General features: G+C 47.2%; 5 protein-coding genes across 5 annotated transcripts; 3 read left to right on the top strand and 2 right to left on the bottom strand.

The window, feature by feature from the left end:
- Window positions 1–335: 335 nt before the first annotated feature.
- H6S33_012250 (uncharacterized protein) lies at window positions 336–4,622 on the bottom strand (the record flags this gene model as incomplete). Its single annotated transcript, XM_044844126.1, has 1 exon — window positions 336–4,622. The coding sequence occupies one exon, from the start codon at window positions 4,620–4,622 to the stop codon at window positions 336–338; it is 4,287 nt and encodes a 1,428-aa protein (XP_044694899.1).
- A 2,495-nt stretch (window positions 4,623–7,117) lies between these two features.
- H6S33_012249 (uncharacterized protein) lies at window positions 7,118–9,872 on the top strand (the record flags this gene model as incomplete). The annotated part of the gene is made up of 3 exons (XM_044844115.1): window positions 7,118–7,199; window positions 7,553–8,542; window positions 8,827–9,872. 3 exons carry the CDS (start codon window positions 7,118–7,120, stop codon window positions 9,870–9,872), a joined length of 2,118 nt encoding a protein of 705 aa, XP_044694898.1.
- Window positions 9,873–9,965: 93 nt separating this feature from the next.
- H6S33_012248 (uncharacterized protein) lies at window positions 9,966–11,435 on the top strand (the record flags this gene model as incomplete). The annotated part of the gene is made up of 3 exons (XM_044844104.1): window positions 9,966–10,265; window positions 10,326–10,473; window positions 10,564–11,435. 3 exons carry the CDS (start codon window positions 9,966–9,968, stop codon window positions 11,433–11,435), a joined length of 1,320 nt encoding a protein of 439 aa, XP_044694897.1.
- Window positions 11,436–11,506: 71 nt separating this feature from the next.
- H6S33_012247 (uncharacterized protein) lies at window positions 11,507–11,716 on the top strand (the record flags this gene model as incomplete). The annotated part of the gene is made up of 1 exon (XM_044844093.1): window positions 11,507–11,716. The coding sequence occupies one exon, from the start codon at window positions 11,507–11,509 to the stop codon at window positions 11,714–11,716; it is 210 nt and encodes a 69-aa protein (XP_044694896.1).
- A 2,489-nt stretch (window positions 11,717–14,205) lies between these two features.
- On the bottom strand, window positions 14,206–15,814 carry H6S33_012246 (uncharacterized protein; the record flags this gene model as incomplete). Its single annotated transcript, XM_044844014.1, has 3 exons — window positions 14,206–14,655; window positions 15,151–15,351; window positions 15,629–15,814. 3 exons carry the CDS (start codon window positions 15,812–15,814, stop codon window positions 14,206–14,208), a joined length of 837 nt encoding a protein of 278 aa, XP_044694895.1.
- Window positions 15,815–16,135: the final 321 nt, after the last annotated feature.

Below are 16,135 nucleotides of genomic sequence, written 5' to 3'. Positions count from 1 at the left end.
AACCGCAGCTACCAAAGTCCTCAAATACAAAAAAGAAATGGAAGCCGCTGTGAGTTGGAGTGTGGGAGAATAGACGACTTGAGGAGGGTTTGAACACGTGACCTTTGTGAGGAATATGTTTTTAGTGCAAAGAAGATACTATTGCGCCGCTGAGTTCCAGCGACAACTATGGGAGTTTGTTGCTCCTTATATACAGATAGTTCTTAGTACCACGTGATCCCCTGATTACATAATCCTAGCGCTAAGCCTCCTTATTCCAACTATAAGTCATCCCTTATACATGAGTAATTACCATACATAACCGATGTCGCAATGCCATATTTTTACACTTCCCCTCACTTGCCACATCGTATCAATTCTGACAATTTTTGGTGAGCTGGTTTTGGTAGTCCTTTGGTCATTATGTCCGCGACATTGTCTTCGGTAGGGACGTAGAGGATTTCGAAGGTTCCGACTTCGAGTTGTTCACGTGTATAGTGGTAGTGAACGTCGATGTGCTTGGACCGATCGTGGATGCGTGGGTTCCGACAGAGTTCAATAGAACCTGTGTTGTCGGCGTGTATGAAGTACTGGTATTGTTGTTGGAGTTCGAGCAAGGCATTACGAATCCATACCAGTTGTCGAGCTGCGAGGGACAGGGCCATATATTCGGCTTCTGTTGTTGAGACTGCGACTGATTTCTGCTTCCGGCTTCTCCAGCTGATGGCTGACTTCCCTAGTCTGAACACGTATCCTGAGAACGATTTTCTGTCATCTAGGTCTGAAGCGTAGGAACTGTCTGAGAATCCGTCGAGTGTTCTAGTATTCCCCTTCGGGTAGAACAAGTTCCAGTCTTTGGTTCCGTTGAGGTAACGGAGAGTTCGCTTGGCTGCTCGTAGGTGGTCCTCGGTTGGACATGAGGAGTACTGGGAGAGAGCGGTAACGGCATGGGTGATATCAGGTCTGGTAGCTATACTCGCGTACATCAGTGATCCTATTATGGATTGGTACTCAGTTGGTTTCTCGATTTGATCTTCCGGTTCGCCTTTGTGAAGGTTGAGGTTCGGTTCGAGTGGTGTGCCAACTGGTTTGCAGTTACTCATTCCAAATTTATCCAGGATCTTGTTGATGTATGCGCGTTGTGATAGTGTGATACCGTTGTTGGTTACCGTTATTTCTATTCCCAATATGAACTTCGAATTACCGAGATCCGTACATTCGAAATCTGCCTTGAGTAGTTGTCTGATTTCTTTTCTGAATGGGGAGTCGGGTCCGAATATCATGATGTCATCTACATACACCGATATGTATAGATGGTGGTTCTTATGTATGAAGACACATGGGTCGAATTTGGCTGGGACGAATCCTTTCCGTTGAAGGGAGTCTGCTAGGCAAGCATACCATTCACGGGGTGATTGCTTTAGTCCGTATATGCATTTTCGAAGTTTACAAACCTTGTTGTCCTGCCTGTAGCCTTCAGGCAGTTCCATATAGATTTCCTCCTTGAGTACACCATACAGGAAGGCTGACTTGACGTCCATTTGTTGTGGTATCCAACCGTTGTGTGCAGCTAGTGCCAGTAGGAGTCGTAGAGAATCATATCGTGCAACGGGGGCGAAGGTCTCATCGTAGTCTTGGTACTGTACTTGGGTGAAGCCTTTAGCAACGTACCTTGCTTTGTACCGCTCGATTGTTCCGTCCGCGTTGTGTTTCACTTTGAATACCCATTTTCCTTTGACTACTGCTCGGTTGGATGGTCTGTTGACAATATCCCAGGTGTGGGCTTTGTCAAGGGCGTCTTTCTCAGTCTGTATCGCCTTTTTCCATAGGTGTTGATCGTCGCTCTGCATAGCTTGATTGAAGGTGGAAGGTTCTGTTACGAGGTGTATTTGGTAGTTCGGGGGGAGTTTGGATATGTCTCCATATTCCGTGTCTAACTCAGCCCTATAACGTCTGAAGTCTTCTTTGTATTGATCGATTAATTCTTGTTCAGTGGCTTTGTTTCCTGGGCCATTTTCTTTCACATCTTCGATATAACTTGTAAGTAACTTCTGTTGTTCTAATACCTTCTCGTCATACTCTTTCCTTCGTACTTCCATTTCAATTTCTCTATTTTTTCGCTGGCGTATTCGATCTGATCGTTTTGGAGGTTGTGGTGGTGTACCTTTGGGTGTCGTTGACACAAGTGGTTTTCCTTTGAAGCCTTTGAATGGTACAACTGGTGCTGGAATTTTCTCCCAGTTGTTTCTTGGGTCTCGCGGTTGTCCCATAGGTACGGCAGGTTGTTTTCCCTTGTCTGGTGTAGCCGGTGGTAGTTTTCTAACTAGTTCCGGTGATTCCGGGAACAATCCTGGCATTTCTGTACGGTTCTCTTCGATTGCATTTGACTCGGGTTCTGGATCAGACCTGTCTTCTGATTCGTATCCGTCGTCTGATGGTGCATTTGCCGTTTCTGGTTTCAGGCTGGGGATGAAGTCGAGTTCCACTGAGACTTCCCCTGATTCAGGAGGGGGGAATGTGACGTCCCGACTTTCAATTACCCTATATTGTGTTCCTATCCAGATACGGTATATTTTATCACTGTCTGAGTATCCAACTATGATTCCTTCATACGCTCGGGGTGCTAGTTTGCTTCCTGCTGGCCTAGAGTTTTCTGGGATGTGGACGTAGCATTTTTTGCCGAATGGTTGAAGGTGTTGTATACTTGGCTTGGTTCCTTTTAGAGCTTCAAAGGGGGTCTTTCCCTTAAGCGTACTATGAGGTAACCTGTTTTTGAGATAGACAGCTGTTGCGTATGCTTCTCCCCATAACGATTTAGGGTGGTCCATGATCATGCACCTGACCATTGTGGTTACCGTCCTGTTGAATCGTTCTGCAACTCCATTAGATTCAGGAGTATATGGGGGAGTCTGTTCGTGAACTATTCCTTGTGAATCGAAGTAGTTCGTTATGTCCTTGTTGATGTATTCACCACCACCATCCGTTCTGAATCTCAGTATTGTTGTACTATACTGTTTCTCGATCCTTGTAACGTAGTCCTTGATGGCCTTTTTTGCGTCTTCTTTCTGTTTCAGGAGGTATATCCATGCGAAGCGGGTGAAATCATCGATGAAGGACATATAGTACTGAGCTTTTCCTTGTGACTGTATACTGAACTTTCCAGATAGATCGGAGTGGATTAGTTCGAATGGTCGTTTGGATCTAGTACTAATTGGTGCAGGTTTCTTATGTACGCTTTTTGATAGTGCACATTGACTGCAGTGGAAACTTTCTGGTTTGGGAGGCAGCCTTTGAATGTCGTGATACAAGTTTTCTAGTGTCGCAGGGTGGCCTAACGCTTGATGCCATTCATCGTAAGAGGTCAAACGAACTGTATTGCTAACTACTTGTACATTCCAAAGTCCCTTTTCCAATTTTGCCCAAATTATTCCTTTCTTTTCTTTTGTAACCAACTTGCTTCCTCCTCCTGACTCCGTTCTAAATCCCTTTTTGTCGAGCACGGTTTCGGAGACCAATCCCACATTTCCCAAGGTTGGGACCAACAGCACATCGGTGAGGAGTATGGAAGATCTGCTTCCATCGGGAAGGTTGCAGCTGAAACTAGCGCTTCCCATTCCGGTGACAGCGTGGTTGGTTCCATCAGCTGTTCGGACATTGCCGGTGTGAGGTTGGATGTTGATGAGTTGGTCTTGGAAGGGTGTGACGTGAGAGGTTGCTCCAGAATCAAGGATCCAAGTAAGGGGTTGGGAGTTGTCGTGGCGTACCATACAGATAGTGGTTGTAGAGTCATTTACTACAACCGATGCTGAGTTGTCCTTTCTCCTTCCCTTTCTGTTCTTGTTCTGTTCCTTGAGCTTTCTGCACTCCGTGTACTCGTGGCCTTTGTAAGGCTGTCCCCTTTTCTTGCACCAGGTGCATTCCTTGTCGCTTGTGGTACTCCTGGTATGGAGCACTTTGTTCCCTGTTTGAGGGGCTACCTCATCCAGGTTCTGTAGTCGTTGGCGCACGTCTTCGTAGGTAACATCCTGTTTGGTCTGGATGTTGTCGACGACGTTGCTCATCGATTTGGGTAGCGAGCTTAGGAGGAATGCCGCCATAGCTTCGTTGGATTTGGTGAGGGGTAGGAGAGCCTGAGCGAGTTTGTGGTCTGCGCTTTGGCATCTGGACTTGAGAGTATTCCAGTTCGCATCGAAGGTCGCGAGATGCTCGGTCAGTGATCCGCCTTCTTGCATCTTCGTGTCTAGGACGCGGCTGAGGAGGGTGATCGTGGTGTTGGGTGAGACACGATCGTAGAGGTCTTTGAGCGCCTTCCATGCGTAGAATGCATTTTCGGCGGAGACGACTGTTGGTTGTATTTCTTCGCATACAGCGGAGATGAGAAGGCTGTGCATTTGTTTACGAGCCTTCTTTATCTCGGTTTTGCTGAGTTCGGTGTCATTCTCGTCAGGGTTCTCGATGCTCAACGCTTCCCACCAGTCTACAGCGTCGAACGTTATCCTCCAGGCACTCGCCCAAGTTTGGTAGTTGGATTGCCCTTGTAGTTTAGGGAGTCCATCAAACTTGAGACGAATGTTACTGGTAGCTGTTGTCTCTGAGGGTTTGATCTCAGCAGCCTTGGATGACGATTCTCCTTCTGAAGGCATGATGTTGTATGAAGTATTGTTGAGTTAAGCGAGGTGGCGATGGTGTAGTGCGGATTCTATTTGGCAGAACCCGGGCTCATAACCTGTGAGTTGGAGTGTGGGAGAATAGACGACTTGAGGAGGGTTTGAACACGTGACCTTTGTGAGGAATATGTTTTTAGTGCAAAGAAGATACTATTGCGCCGCTGAGTTCCAGCGACAACTATGGGAGTTTGTTGCTCCTTATATACAGATAGTTCTTAGTACCACGTGATCCCCTGATTACATAATCCTAGCGCTAAGCCTCCTTATTCCAACTATAAGTCATCCCTTATACATGAGTAATTACCATACATAACCGATGTCGCAATGCCATATTTTTACAGCCGCCGGCAATAAACTAAAAGTACCCTTTATTGACAGCGGAGTTGATTCCTCGAGGCAGTTACCGGTGCTTTTCGGGTATTATATAGTAGAGGCCCCGAGGGCCTTTGTCAAGATTTTCGGGATGCATATTCTGCTCCACTACCAGCACGGCAAGCATGCCTCCCAGACCAAAATAACAGAAACGTTCAGTTCCCGATAGACCCAGTCAGCGTGCTTCAATTTCGTCTTCTGTTAATAAACACTTACGGGGTGCAATGAGTGTTTCCAGTGCGGCCAGCTCTTTCGATTCTATAAACTCTATAGTTTCTGGATCGACAACAGAGGTGGACACAGATTTTGATAACGGCCCACCGAGCTTTGTAGAGAGTTTTGATAGCTATCCTGAGGGCCAAGCAGTGGTGGAATACTCCTCACGTGGGTGGATCAGACTTGACGATCATTCAGAGGAGGACGACGCTGCCCTGTAGATATATGAAGATGACTATGACTATGTGGTTGACTATGATGAGGATGAACCTGGAGATGAGATTCTCCCACCTCCACCACCAATCCTAGCTCCACCCCGACTAACACCAAGTCCCCTCTCTGAATGTAGGCCCTCCCCACTACCACCACCATCTAACCGGTCATTACAAATGCCCCCCTCAGGATGAATACTATCTCAGACTCCCCCAGAATGAAGACATTTTCAGGCTCCCCCAAAATAGGGATCACGGCTCAGAAAAAGAGCAGTGGAGGCTCCTGTAGCCTCCGTTAGGGATCTTGTGGCCTCCCGTAAGAGATCAAGTAGGCCAGTAGAAGAAGCAATTGCTTCTTTCTCTGTCCCGGTGAAAATAACGCAGGTATGTGCCCACTATACTCTTTGATTTGTCTATACTTATCGTACAAGTATGGCAATCGTGATGCAGTTAATCCACCCAAACCGACGATGCAACAGCACCCCCTGAGGGCCGGGCAAGCTTTCGAGAGAGCAATCTTTACATCTCCAAATTCCTCGGTTGGTTCGTTAAGCACCTTACGACATGAGCATGAGCTTTATCGTACACCAGCGGCTTCACAGTCATATCGTACCCCTCCGGCTACCCAATATCATGGTTTCCCATCCGTGCATGGAACACCTGGGCCGGAGTTAGTTGGCAGGTCGTATAGCAAGTTGCCAGAATACAAGCTAATAATTAAACACATCGGAGAGCTTCTCCGGTGTTATACACTGCTTGAGGAACCTTGGCCACAACCTGACTCTCTTATGGTTAATATTCGAAAATTTTAGGCAGAAGCAAGCGATCATTTTAATACCACTTTAAATCTGACTAAAAGTAATAGAACAGGTGTGAATAGGTTTAAAGCCTTCCATAAGGCTCAGGGAGCCCTTGCTTATACGACTAGGTTCAAATCGTATCTTCACGAGTGAGATCACACCTTATTTATGCTGTCAAAGACTATATAGCGAAGTTCGTCCTGTATGGGATGAATGAGCTTCTTACAGCTGAGAAATGGGCCACCAAAGTCAATTATCTACTCGAAAAGGACCGCCTCATCAATGACCCTGACAACTATTCGGTAAACATTTCTTGTCTTTGATTAGCATTTTAGAAGGCTCTAACAGACTTCAGGGAGGCCGTTGATACTTCTGGGCTCCAGAAATCCTGGACGTGATATTTCTGAAGTATTACAAAGGCGACAAGATGCGTGATGCAAAGGATCCTGATTTCGTCGATGGTATTTCTCCGGCATTCATATGCCTGGTCTGTACCGGAATCTAGTTTGTTCTCTGATGTTGGACGACTGGAGATTACGTAGAAGGTGTGCACTTCAACCCAAGGCAGAATATGGATATCATGTTTAAGGCGTCTCCAACCCTGTGAAAGGCTCCTGCTGACTTGTCAATGTCAAGGAACGTATTCTAGGATGATGAATATATGGAAGCAGAGAAGTGTACAGACCTAAGTGGGCACTCTAGAAGTGATACGAGAAACGATTGAAGAGAAGGTCAACATCGCTATGTAACTAGACATGGTGCTGAATGTACTAATAACATTACTATATATTTTGAGGAAGTACGAGGGCCCAGGGAGTTGATATCGAAGCTGGGGCAGAAGGAAGATGATGAGGCATTGGCAGTAGATATCATGGCGTGGAGGGCTGCAAAAGCCCATCGCAAAGCTCAGGGAGACAGAGCTACGGTCGAGCATAGCAACGTGGACAACATTGGTGTGTCACTATGGCTAGTTGATAGGGTAGAGGGGCTAAGTGAGGCAGTAGATATTACACCAATGCCTTCTGAAGCCTAACCAAGGGCATAGGAGGAATAAACGGTAGGAATTCCTTTCGTGGATATGGATAAATAAATACATTGTCTCTACGCTCCATCAGAAATTTTGTATGCTAATATATTACTATGTGTTTGGGTTTGGGTTACTAAATCCCACTGCGCCTTGTTAGAGTCTTTTCCGAGGTTCTCCTGGGATGTCAGGAGAGCAGCTGGGTGCTCAGGAGAGAATGAGAGGGCTCCCTATATGTCAGGAGGGTGTGAGAGGGGTTGAATTTTTTTTTTAATGGCTCAGGAGAGCATTGGACCGCTCGCTTATCTTCCTCCGCCCCTACCGTCGCTGTCCCCGTTGCCGCTGCTCCCCCACCTGCTCCTGTCCCCACCTTCAGGTCTGAAAAGTTTCCAGACCCTGAAAAATTCGATGGCACCCGCACCAAGCTCCCCAGATTCATCACCCAACTTCGGATGAAACTTGAAGTCAACCACGATCGGTTCCGAAACGAGGCAGCAAAGGTTATTTATGCCGTCAGTCACTTGGAAGGAAGGGCCCTTGACCAGGTCGTTCCACTCATTAACGCTAACCCTGCTGCCCCCTTTTCGTCCATCACTGCCTTCGTTGCCCACCTGGAAGCCTCGTTTGGAGACCCAGATCCCCAGAATACCGCCCGTCGCCAACTCGTCGCCCTGAAGCAAGGGAAAGGGGACTTCGCCACCTATTACTCGCAGTTCCTCCATATTGTGGCCTACCTAGACTACAATGAAGGAGCCAAGATCGGTGCCCTGACCGAAGGACCGTCGGAAGACCTGAAGGACGCCATAACATACCAGGCAGATAGGCCTAACACCATAGAGGCATATGCCACCATGTTAATGACAATTGACAACCAGGTTCAGGGGCATAAAGCTGAACAACGGGCCATTCGGAATACAATGGGACAATTCACCGCCCCCGCTGCTGTCGCACACCCATCTCATACCGCTGGAGGCCTCGCCCCAATGGACCTCTCCGCTCTCCAAAGCCACCCCACTCAACGTCCTGCCATCGAACAACGATACACTTTTATCAATGGACAACGCAAAACCTCTGCCGCCGAAAAACAATGGCGAAGGTACAACAATCTCTGTATGTACTGCGCCAACTCCGGTCATGTCTTTGCCAACTGCCCCTCTGCCAATCGCCCGCGCGGTAACCAACCGGTTATGAGAGGCGCCCTCCTCGCACCCAGCCATACGGCCGTCGACCCCGCTGCTCCACCGGTCGCTAGTCCCGCCTCCTCTGGGTCAGGTTTTCAGTAGTCCCGGGCTTGATTAATGGCCCCTGCCCGGGACCTTCCAATGTTTCTCCTTTGTCTGCGTTTTCTATCTCTGGCTTCTCGGTATCGTCTGTGGAGGATTAATTGAATGGGGATCATTTTTTTGCTTCTTGTAAAATTATACACAATAAAATACCCATTCAAACTCACGCATTGATTGATACCGGTTGGTCCGGATTCGCATTCATTGATGAAACATTCACGCGCCATAACAACTTCCCATTTCTCCCCCTTAAATCACCCCGCACTCTTGAAGTCATCGACGGACGGCCCATATCTTCCGGACAAATTACCCACCTCTGCTACCTACCGCTATCAATTGACTCCCACCATGAAACTATCCCCTTCTTTGTCACCAAGCTCGGCTCATACCCACTCCTCTTCGGAATCCCCTGGCTCCAATTGCATGACGTCACATTACGGTTTAAGGTCAACAGTATACTGTTCGACTCCGAACACTGCAGACGCAAGTGCAACTCTTCCGCGATACCCGTTCCCATTAGAGGGGTTGCACCACCGCCCCGTTTCCACTTCATCAGTTCAGCTGCTCTTTGTCGCTTTGCTCGAATGGACAAACTCCAAATCTTTAGTACAACTATTGAGGAAATAGATCAAACTATGGGCGAGGCCCCTAAGGAAGACTGGAGAATCCGAGTCCCAACCCAATATAAGAGGTTTTATGAAATGATGGACGAAGAATTCGCTAACGAGATGCTGCCTCGCCGCCCCTACGATCATAAGATACCGCTTAAGGAAGGGAAAGAGCCCCCTTTTGGACCACTTTATGGTATGTCCCGTGAGGAACTCATTGTGCTTAAACGATACATACAGGACAACCCCCAGAAGGGCTTCATTCAGGCCAGCTCTTCGCCTGCCGGTGCCTCTGTCCTATTTGTTAAAAAGGGCGATGGAACACTCCGCCTCTGTGTCGATTATCGTGGCCTCAACGAACTCACTGTCAAAAACCGCTACCCGCTGCCACTCATCCGGGAAACTCTCGACCGCCTTTCCAAAGCCAAGTGGTACACCAAACTTCACCTTCGCCAAGGGTACAACCAGATCCGAATGGCTGAGGGTGAAGAATGGAAAACAGCCTTCCGAACGCGTTACGGGCATTTCGAATATACGGTGATGCCCTTCGGCCTTACCAATGCACCAGCCACCTTTCAACATTTCATTAATGATTGCGTCCACGACTACCTCGATATGTTCTGCACAGCCTACCTCGACGATATTCTTATTTACAGCGACACCTTCGAGGAACATCAAATACACGTCGAAAAGGTCCTGGAAGCCCTATGAAGAAATGGAGTACTGTTGAAAACGGAGAAATGCGAATTTCATACACAAAGCACCACTTATCTCGGCCTTATTATCGAACCCAATGGTATTAAAATGGACCCGAGAAAAGTGGAGACAGTGAAGAATTGGACCGTCACCAAAACAGTTAAGGATGTGCAAGCATTTCTAGGTTTTGCTAACTTTTACCGCCGATTTATACGTGGATTCTCGGAAGTGGTTTCTCCCCTTACCAGACTGACGTGTAAGGATATATCATTTGGATGGACACCCGAAGCCCAAACCGCCTTCAACGCCCTGAAAGAAGCCTTCACCACGGCTCCCATTCTTACTCATTTTGACCCCGAGAAAGAAATCACCGTGGAAACTGACGCATCTGACTATGTCTCTGCCGGCGTACTCTCCCAATACAATGACACTTCTACCCTTTGACCTGTCGCATACTTCTCAAAAAAGCACTCCCCCGCCGAATGCAACTACGAGATTTACGACAAGGAACTACTGGCAATTATTCGGTCTTTTGAGGAATGGCGACCGGAACTTGAAGGAGCTGCACACCCAATCGCCGTCATATCCGATCATAAAAATCTCGAATACTTTATGAGTACCAAACAACTCAACCGGAGACAAGCACGGTGGGCAGAATATCTGTCACAGTTTAATTTTGTCATTAAGTACTGACCAGGGAAACAAGGAGGGAAACCGGACGCGTTGACAAGAAGATCAGGAGATCTCCCTGGAGAGGGGGATGAAAGACAATTGCATCAGAGTCAAGTGGTATTAAAGAAGGAGAACCTTGATGTAAAGCTAAGTTTGTTGGCGGGTTCTTTCTCAAACGAGCCCGCTGAAAAGAAGGCCTCACTGCATGGACTGTTCGATGAAGGATATAGCGCTGACCCATGTCCACAAAAGATACTGGATATGCGGAACAAAGATGAACGACAATCAAAGGACATATCACTCGCCGAATGCACCGAGGTTGAAGGCCGATTACTTTACCGAGGCAGCATATATGTCCCCGATTACAACCCTCTTAAGCTCCGAATCCTCCAACTTTATCATGACGCTGCCTCTGCTGGACATCCGGGACGCGAAAAAACATTCGAACACATCAGTCGAGACTACTACTGGCCCCTTATGCGGAATTATATTGCCCGCTACGTTCGGAACTGCCACACCTGTCAACGAAGCAAGCCCAATACCCACGGAAAACTCGGCGTACTTCGACCTTTACCGATTCCCGAACAACCATGGCAGGAGGTATCAATGGACTTCGTTACCGGACTATCGGAGAGTGAAGGGTACGATGCAATTATGGTAGTTGTTGACCGGTTAACGAAGATGCGACATCTCCTCCCCTGTAATACAACTATCAACTCCGAAGACGTCGCCCAACTATACCTGCGAAACATATGGAAGCTCCACGGGCTACCCACACACGTCACCTCCCACCGTGATACCCAATTTACAGCCAAGTTTTGGAAGGCTCTTTGTAAACACCTCGACATCGAAGCAAGGATGTCTACCGCCTTCCACCCGGAGACCGACGGCCAAACCGAAGGCTGAATGCTGTGATGGAGCAATATCTACGTGGGTATGTTTCTTACCAACAGGACGATTGGGTAAAATGGCTTCCTATGGCAGAATTCTCCGCCAACAACCAGATCTCCGCATCCACTAAAGCTACACCACTCTTCGCGAACTATGGATTCCACCCCCGTTTCACAGTGACGATTAAATCGCTCGACAGGACCCCACCGAGTCTCAATGCTAAAGACTTCACCTCGAAGATGAAAGAACTTCATGAGTACCTACGTTCCAACATCCGCACGGCGCAAGATCAGTAAGAGCAGGCCGTCAACACCAAATGAACGCCGGCTCCACGGTACGATATCGGCGATATGGTGTTTGTTTCAGCAAAAAACATCCGAACCATGCGTAACTCCCGGAAGCTGGACTGGAAGAAACTGGGACCGTTCCCCATTAAAGAAATTATATCGCCATATGCGTATCGAGTTGACCTGCCTAGGAGTATGAAAATGCACCCCGTCTTCCATGTATGATTGCTAGACCCCACTGCAAACGATCCTGTACCGGGGTAAATTCAACCACCACCCCCACATATTATCGTTGAGCAGGAGGGGGAGTATGCAGTTGAGGAAGTCTTGGACTCGCAAGAATTACGGAATACTGGCCTGCAATATTTTGTTAAATGGACAGGCTATACCGACCCTACCTGGGAACCCGTCACATACCACGACAATACCGCCGCCGTCGATATCTTCCATACACATTACCCTGACAAACCTGGACCGTTGGAAGGCAAGATTAAGGTTAAGGCTCGCAGGAGCTCGCGCTTGAAGGGAGGGGCTACTTTCATGGATCGATTAGTGGAGGAACGGGGTTACGAAGAGTTGGCTTAGTCAGAAAGGTTCTATTGGGTTCTATCGGGTTCTGTTGATTGTTAATGTATGAGTCATGTTGGATTTGTCATCGCTGGGATTTCGTTGAGTATATTAAAGGGGGTTGTTTGTACTTCTCGTTCTTTTTCTTCTTCTTTCTTTACGCAACGTCTTCTGTATCTACGCCGTTTACTGCTATACAATATCACCATTCTCTTCTTTCTTTAAAGAAGACCGCCGCCTCGCTTCCTCCGTGTCCCGTCGAACCTTACCAACGCTAGAGTCCCGTAGTACCCCTATTGCGAGTTCCCATACCGCCCCCTATTACACTCTTCGTACCCTGCGGAATACTCACCACCCACCCCCTTGAGAGATTCCCAGCCAGACTGCCTGTATTTGGTCTGTTTATTTATTGATTCGATATTGAATTAGGAATAGTTTTGGTCGTCTATTTCAGCATCAACTTGTTCATCAATTTGGACATCAAATTGTATCGATCTGGACTTCAAATTGGGCATCTCTTTGGGTTTTCATTTCAGCGTTAATTAGTAGTCTGTGGTATTGTCTCAAGGGGACGAATAGCGAGGATTCCATAAAGTACGAAGGAGACAGTAGAGGTTGGCCTGGGAACCTGCGATAGGTGTTCTGAAGGACTTTAGCGTTAGTAAGGGTCAACGGGATAAGGGAAGCAGCAGCATGGTGGGCTTCATGACAAAGGAATATGAAGTGATATTATATAGTAATCGACAGTGTAGGTACAGAAGATGTTGCATATCAAAAGAAAGAAGAGAAAGAGGACAGAGGCGAGGACGAACCCTCCCAATATACCCAAGGAAATCCCCGCGATAACAAATCTAAACTCATACCTTTGAAATCAACAGAACCCGATAGAGCTCAATAGAACTTTCCGACTAATCCAACTACTCGTAACCCAGTGTATTAACTAATCGATCTATGAAAGTAGCCCCTCCCTTCAAGCGCGAACTCCTGCGAGCCTTAACCCTAACTTTTTCTCCCAACGGTCCAGGTTTGTCGGGGTAACGTGGGTGGAAAATATCAACAGCGGCGGTATTGTAGTAGTGTGGTGCGGGTTCCCAGGTGGAGTAGGTGTAGCCTGTCTATTTAACAAAGTATTGCAGGCTGTTATTTTTTGTTTCCCGTGAGTCCAGGATTTCTTCGACTGTGTACTCCTCGTCCTGTTCAATGATGATAGGTGAGGGTGTTGGTTGAATTTGCCCGGGGATGGGATCATTTGCAGTGGGATCTAGCAGCGATACATGGAAGACGGGATGCATTTTCATGCTCCTAGGCAGGTCGATTCAGTATGCATATAACGATATGATTTCCTTGATGGGGAACGGTCTCAGCTTCTTCCAGTCTAACTTTCGAGAGTCACGGGTGGTTCGGATGTTTTTTGCTGAAACAAACACCATGTCGCCAATATCGTAACGTGGAGCCGGCGTTCGTTTGGTATGAACGGCCTGCTCTTGTTGATCTTGTACTGTGCGGATATTGGAAGGTAGGTATTCGTGGAGCTCTTTTATCTTCGAAGTGAAGTTCTTAGCATTGTTGCTCGTTGGGGTCCTGTCAAGCGGTTTAATCGTCACTGTCAACCGGAGGTGGAAGCCACAGTTCCCAAAGAATGGTATGGCTTTGGTGGATGCAGAAACCTGATTGTTGGCGGAGAATTCTGCCATAGGGAGCCATTTTACCCAATCGTCCTGTTGATAAGAGACCTATCCGCGTAGATATTGTTCCATTACAGCGTTCAGTCTTTCAGTTTGGGCGTCGCTCTCCGGTTGGAAGGTGGTGGACATTCTTGCTTCGGTGCCGATATATTTACAGAGAGCCTTCCAGAATTTGGCTGTCAATTGCGTGTCATGCTCGGAGGCGACATATGTGGCTAGCCCGTAGAGTTTCCATATATTTCGCAGTTATAACTCGGCAATGTCCTTCGAGTTGACGGTGGTGTTGGAGGGTTGAAAATGTCGCCTCTTTGTTAATCGGTCAACAATTACCATGATTGCGTCGTAACCTTCGCTCTCCGGTAGGCCATTAATGAAGTCCATTGATACCTCTTGCCATCGTTGTTCGGGGATTGGTAAAGGTCGAAGTACGCGGAGTTTTCCATAAGTGTTGGGTTTACTTCGTTGACAGGTGTGGCAGTTCCAAACATAGCGGGCAATATAATTCCGCATAAGGGGCCAGTAGTAGTGTCGACTGATGAGTTCAAATGTTTTTTCGCCCCCAGAGTGTCCGGCGGAGACAGCGTCGTGGTATAGTTTGAGAATCCGGAGTTTAAGAGGTTCGTGATAAGGTACATATATACTACCTCGGTAGAGCAATCGGCATTCAACCTCGGTGCATTCGGCGTGTGATATGTCCTTTGATTGTCATTCACTTTTTTTCCGCATGTCCAGTATCTTTTGTTGGAGTGGGTCAGCATTATATCCTTCGTCAAATAGTGTACTCAGTGAGGCGTTCTTTTCAGCGGGTTCATTTGACAAAGAACCCGCCAACAAATTTAGCTTTGCTTCAAGATTCTCTTTTTTCAATATAAATTGACTCTGGTGTAATTGCATTTTATCCCCCTCTCAAAGGAAATCTCCTGATCTCTTTGTCAATGCATCTGGTTTTCCTCCTTGTTCCCCTAGTCGGTACTTGATGAGAAAATTGAACCGTAAGAGGTATTCCGCCCAGCGTGCTTGTCCCCGGTTGAGTTGTTTAAAATTGATAAAGTATTCGAGGTTCTTATTATCGGATATGACGGCGATTGGGTGTGCAGACCCTTAAGCTCCAGTCGCCATTCTTCAAATGATCGAATGATCGCCAGTAAAACTTTGTCATAAATCTCGTAGTTGTATTCGGCGGGAAAGTACTTTTTTGAGAAGTATGAGACGGGTCAAAGAGTACCATTCCATATTGGGAGAGTCCACGTCAGAGACGTAGTCAGATACATTGGTGTCTACAGTAATTTCCTTCTCGAGGTCGAAATTGATAAAGATGGAGACGGTTGTGAAGGCTCCCTTGAAGGCGTTGAAGGCAGCTTGGGCTTTGGGTGTCCATCCGAACGATATGTCCTTGCGTATCAGTTTGGTAAGGGAGAAGCCAGTTCCGAGAACCCACATATGAATCAGCGGTAAAACTTGGGGAACTCCAGGAAGGCTTGCACATGCTTAACTATTTTGGGAACGGTTCAATTCTTCACTGTATTCACTTTCCTTGGATCCATTTTAATACCATTGGGTTCCATGATGAGCAATAGTAGGTAGTACTTTGTGTGTGAAACTCACATTTCTCTCGTTTCCGTAGTACTCCATTTCTTTGTAGCGCTTCCAAGATTTTTTCGACGTATACCTGATATTCTTCGAGGGTGTCGCTATAGCAAAGAATATGGTCAAGGTAGGCTGTACAGAACATGTCAAGGTAGTCAAGGATGCTGTCATTGATAAAGTGTTGGAAGGTGGCTGGCTCATTGGTAAGGCCGAAGGCATTACTGTGTATTCGAAATGCCTGTAACGTGTACGAAAGGCTGTTTTCCATTCTTTACCCTCAGCCATTCGGATCTTATTTTACCCTTGGCGAAAGTCGAGTTTGGTGTATCACGTGGCTTTGGAAATGCGGTCGAGAGTTTCCCGGATAAGCGGCAGTGGGTAGCAGTTTGTTACGGTAAGTTCATTGAGGCCACGATAATCGACGCAGAGACAGCGTGTTCTACCGGTCTTTTTAATAAATAGGATGGAGGCACCGGTGGGGGAAAAGCTGGGCTGTATGAAGCCTTTTTCCAGGTTATCCTGTATTCATTGCTTGAGCATGATAGGTTCCTGGCGGAACATATCCTAGAGTGGCCCGAACGGGTGTTCT

Source organism: Morchella sextelata, assembly GCF_020137385.1.
Source record: "Morchella sextelata strain SCLS chromosome Unknown scls_8, whole genome shotgun sequence".
Taxonomy (NCBI): Eukaryota; Fungi; Ascomycota; class Pezizomycetes; order Pezizales; family Morchellaceae; genus Morchella; species Morchella sextelata.
The sequence above is the reverse complement of the archived record's forward strand: the minus strand, read 5'-3'. Positions and strand labels throughout refer to the sequence as shown.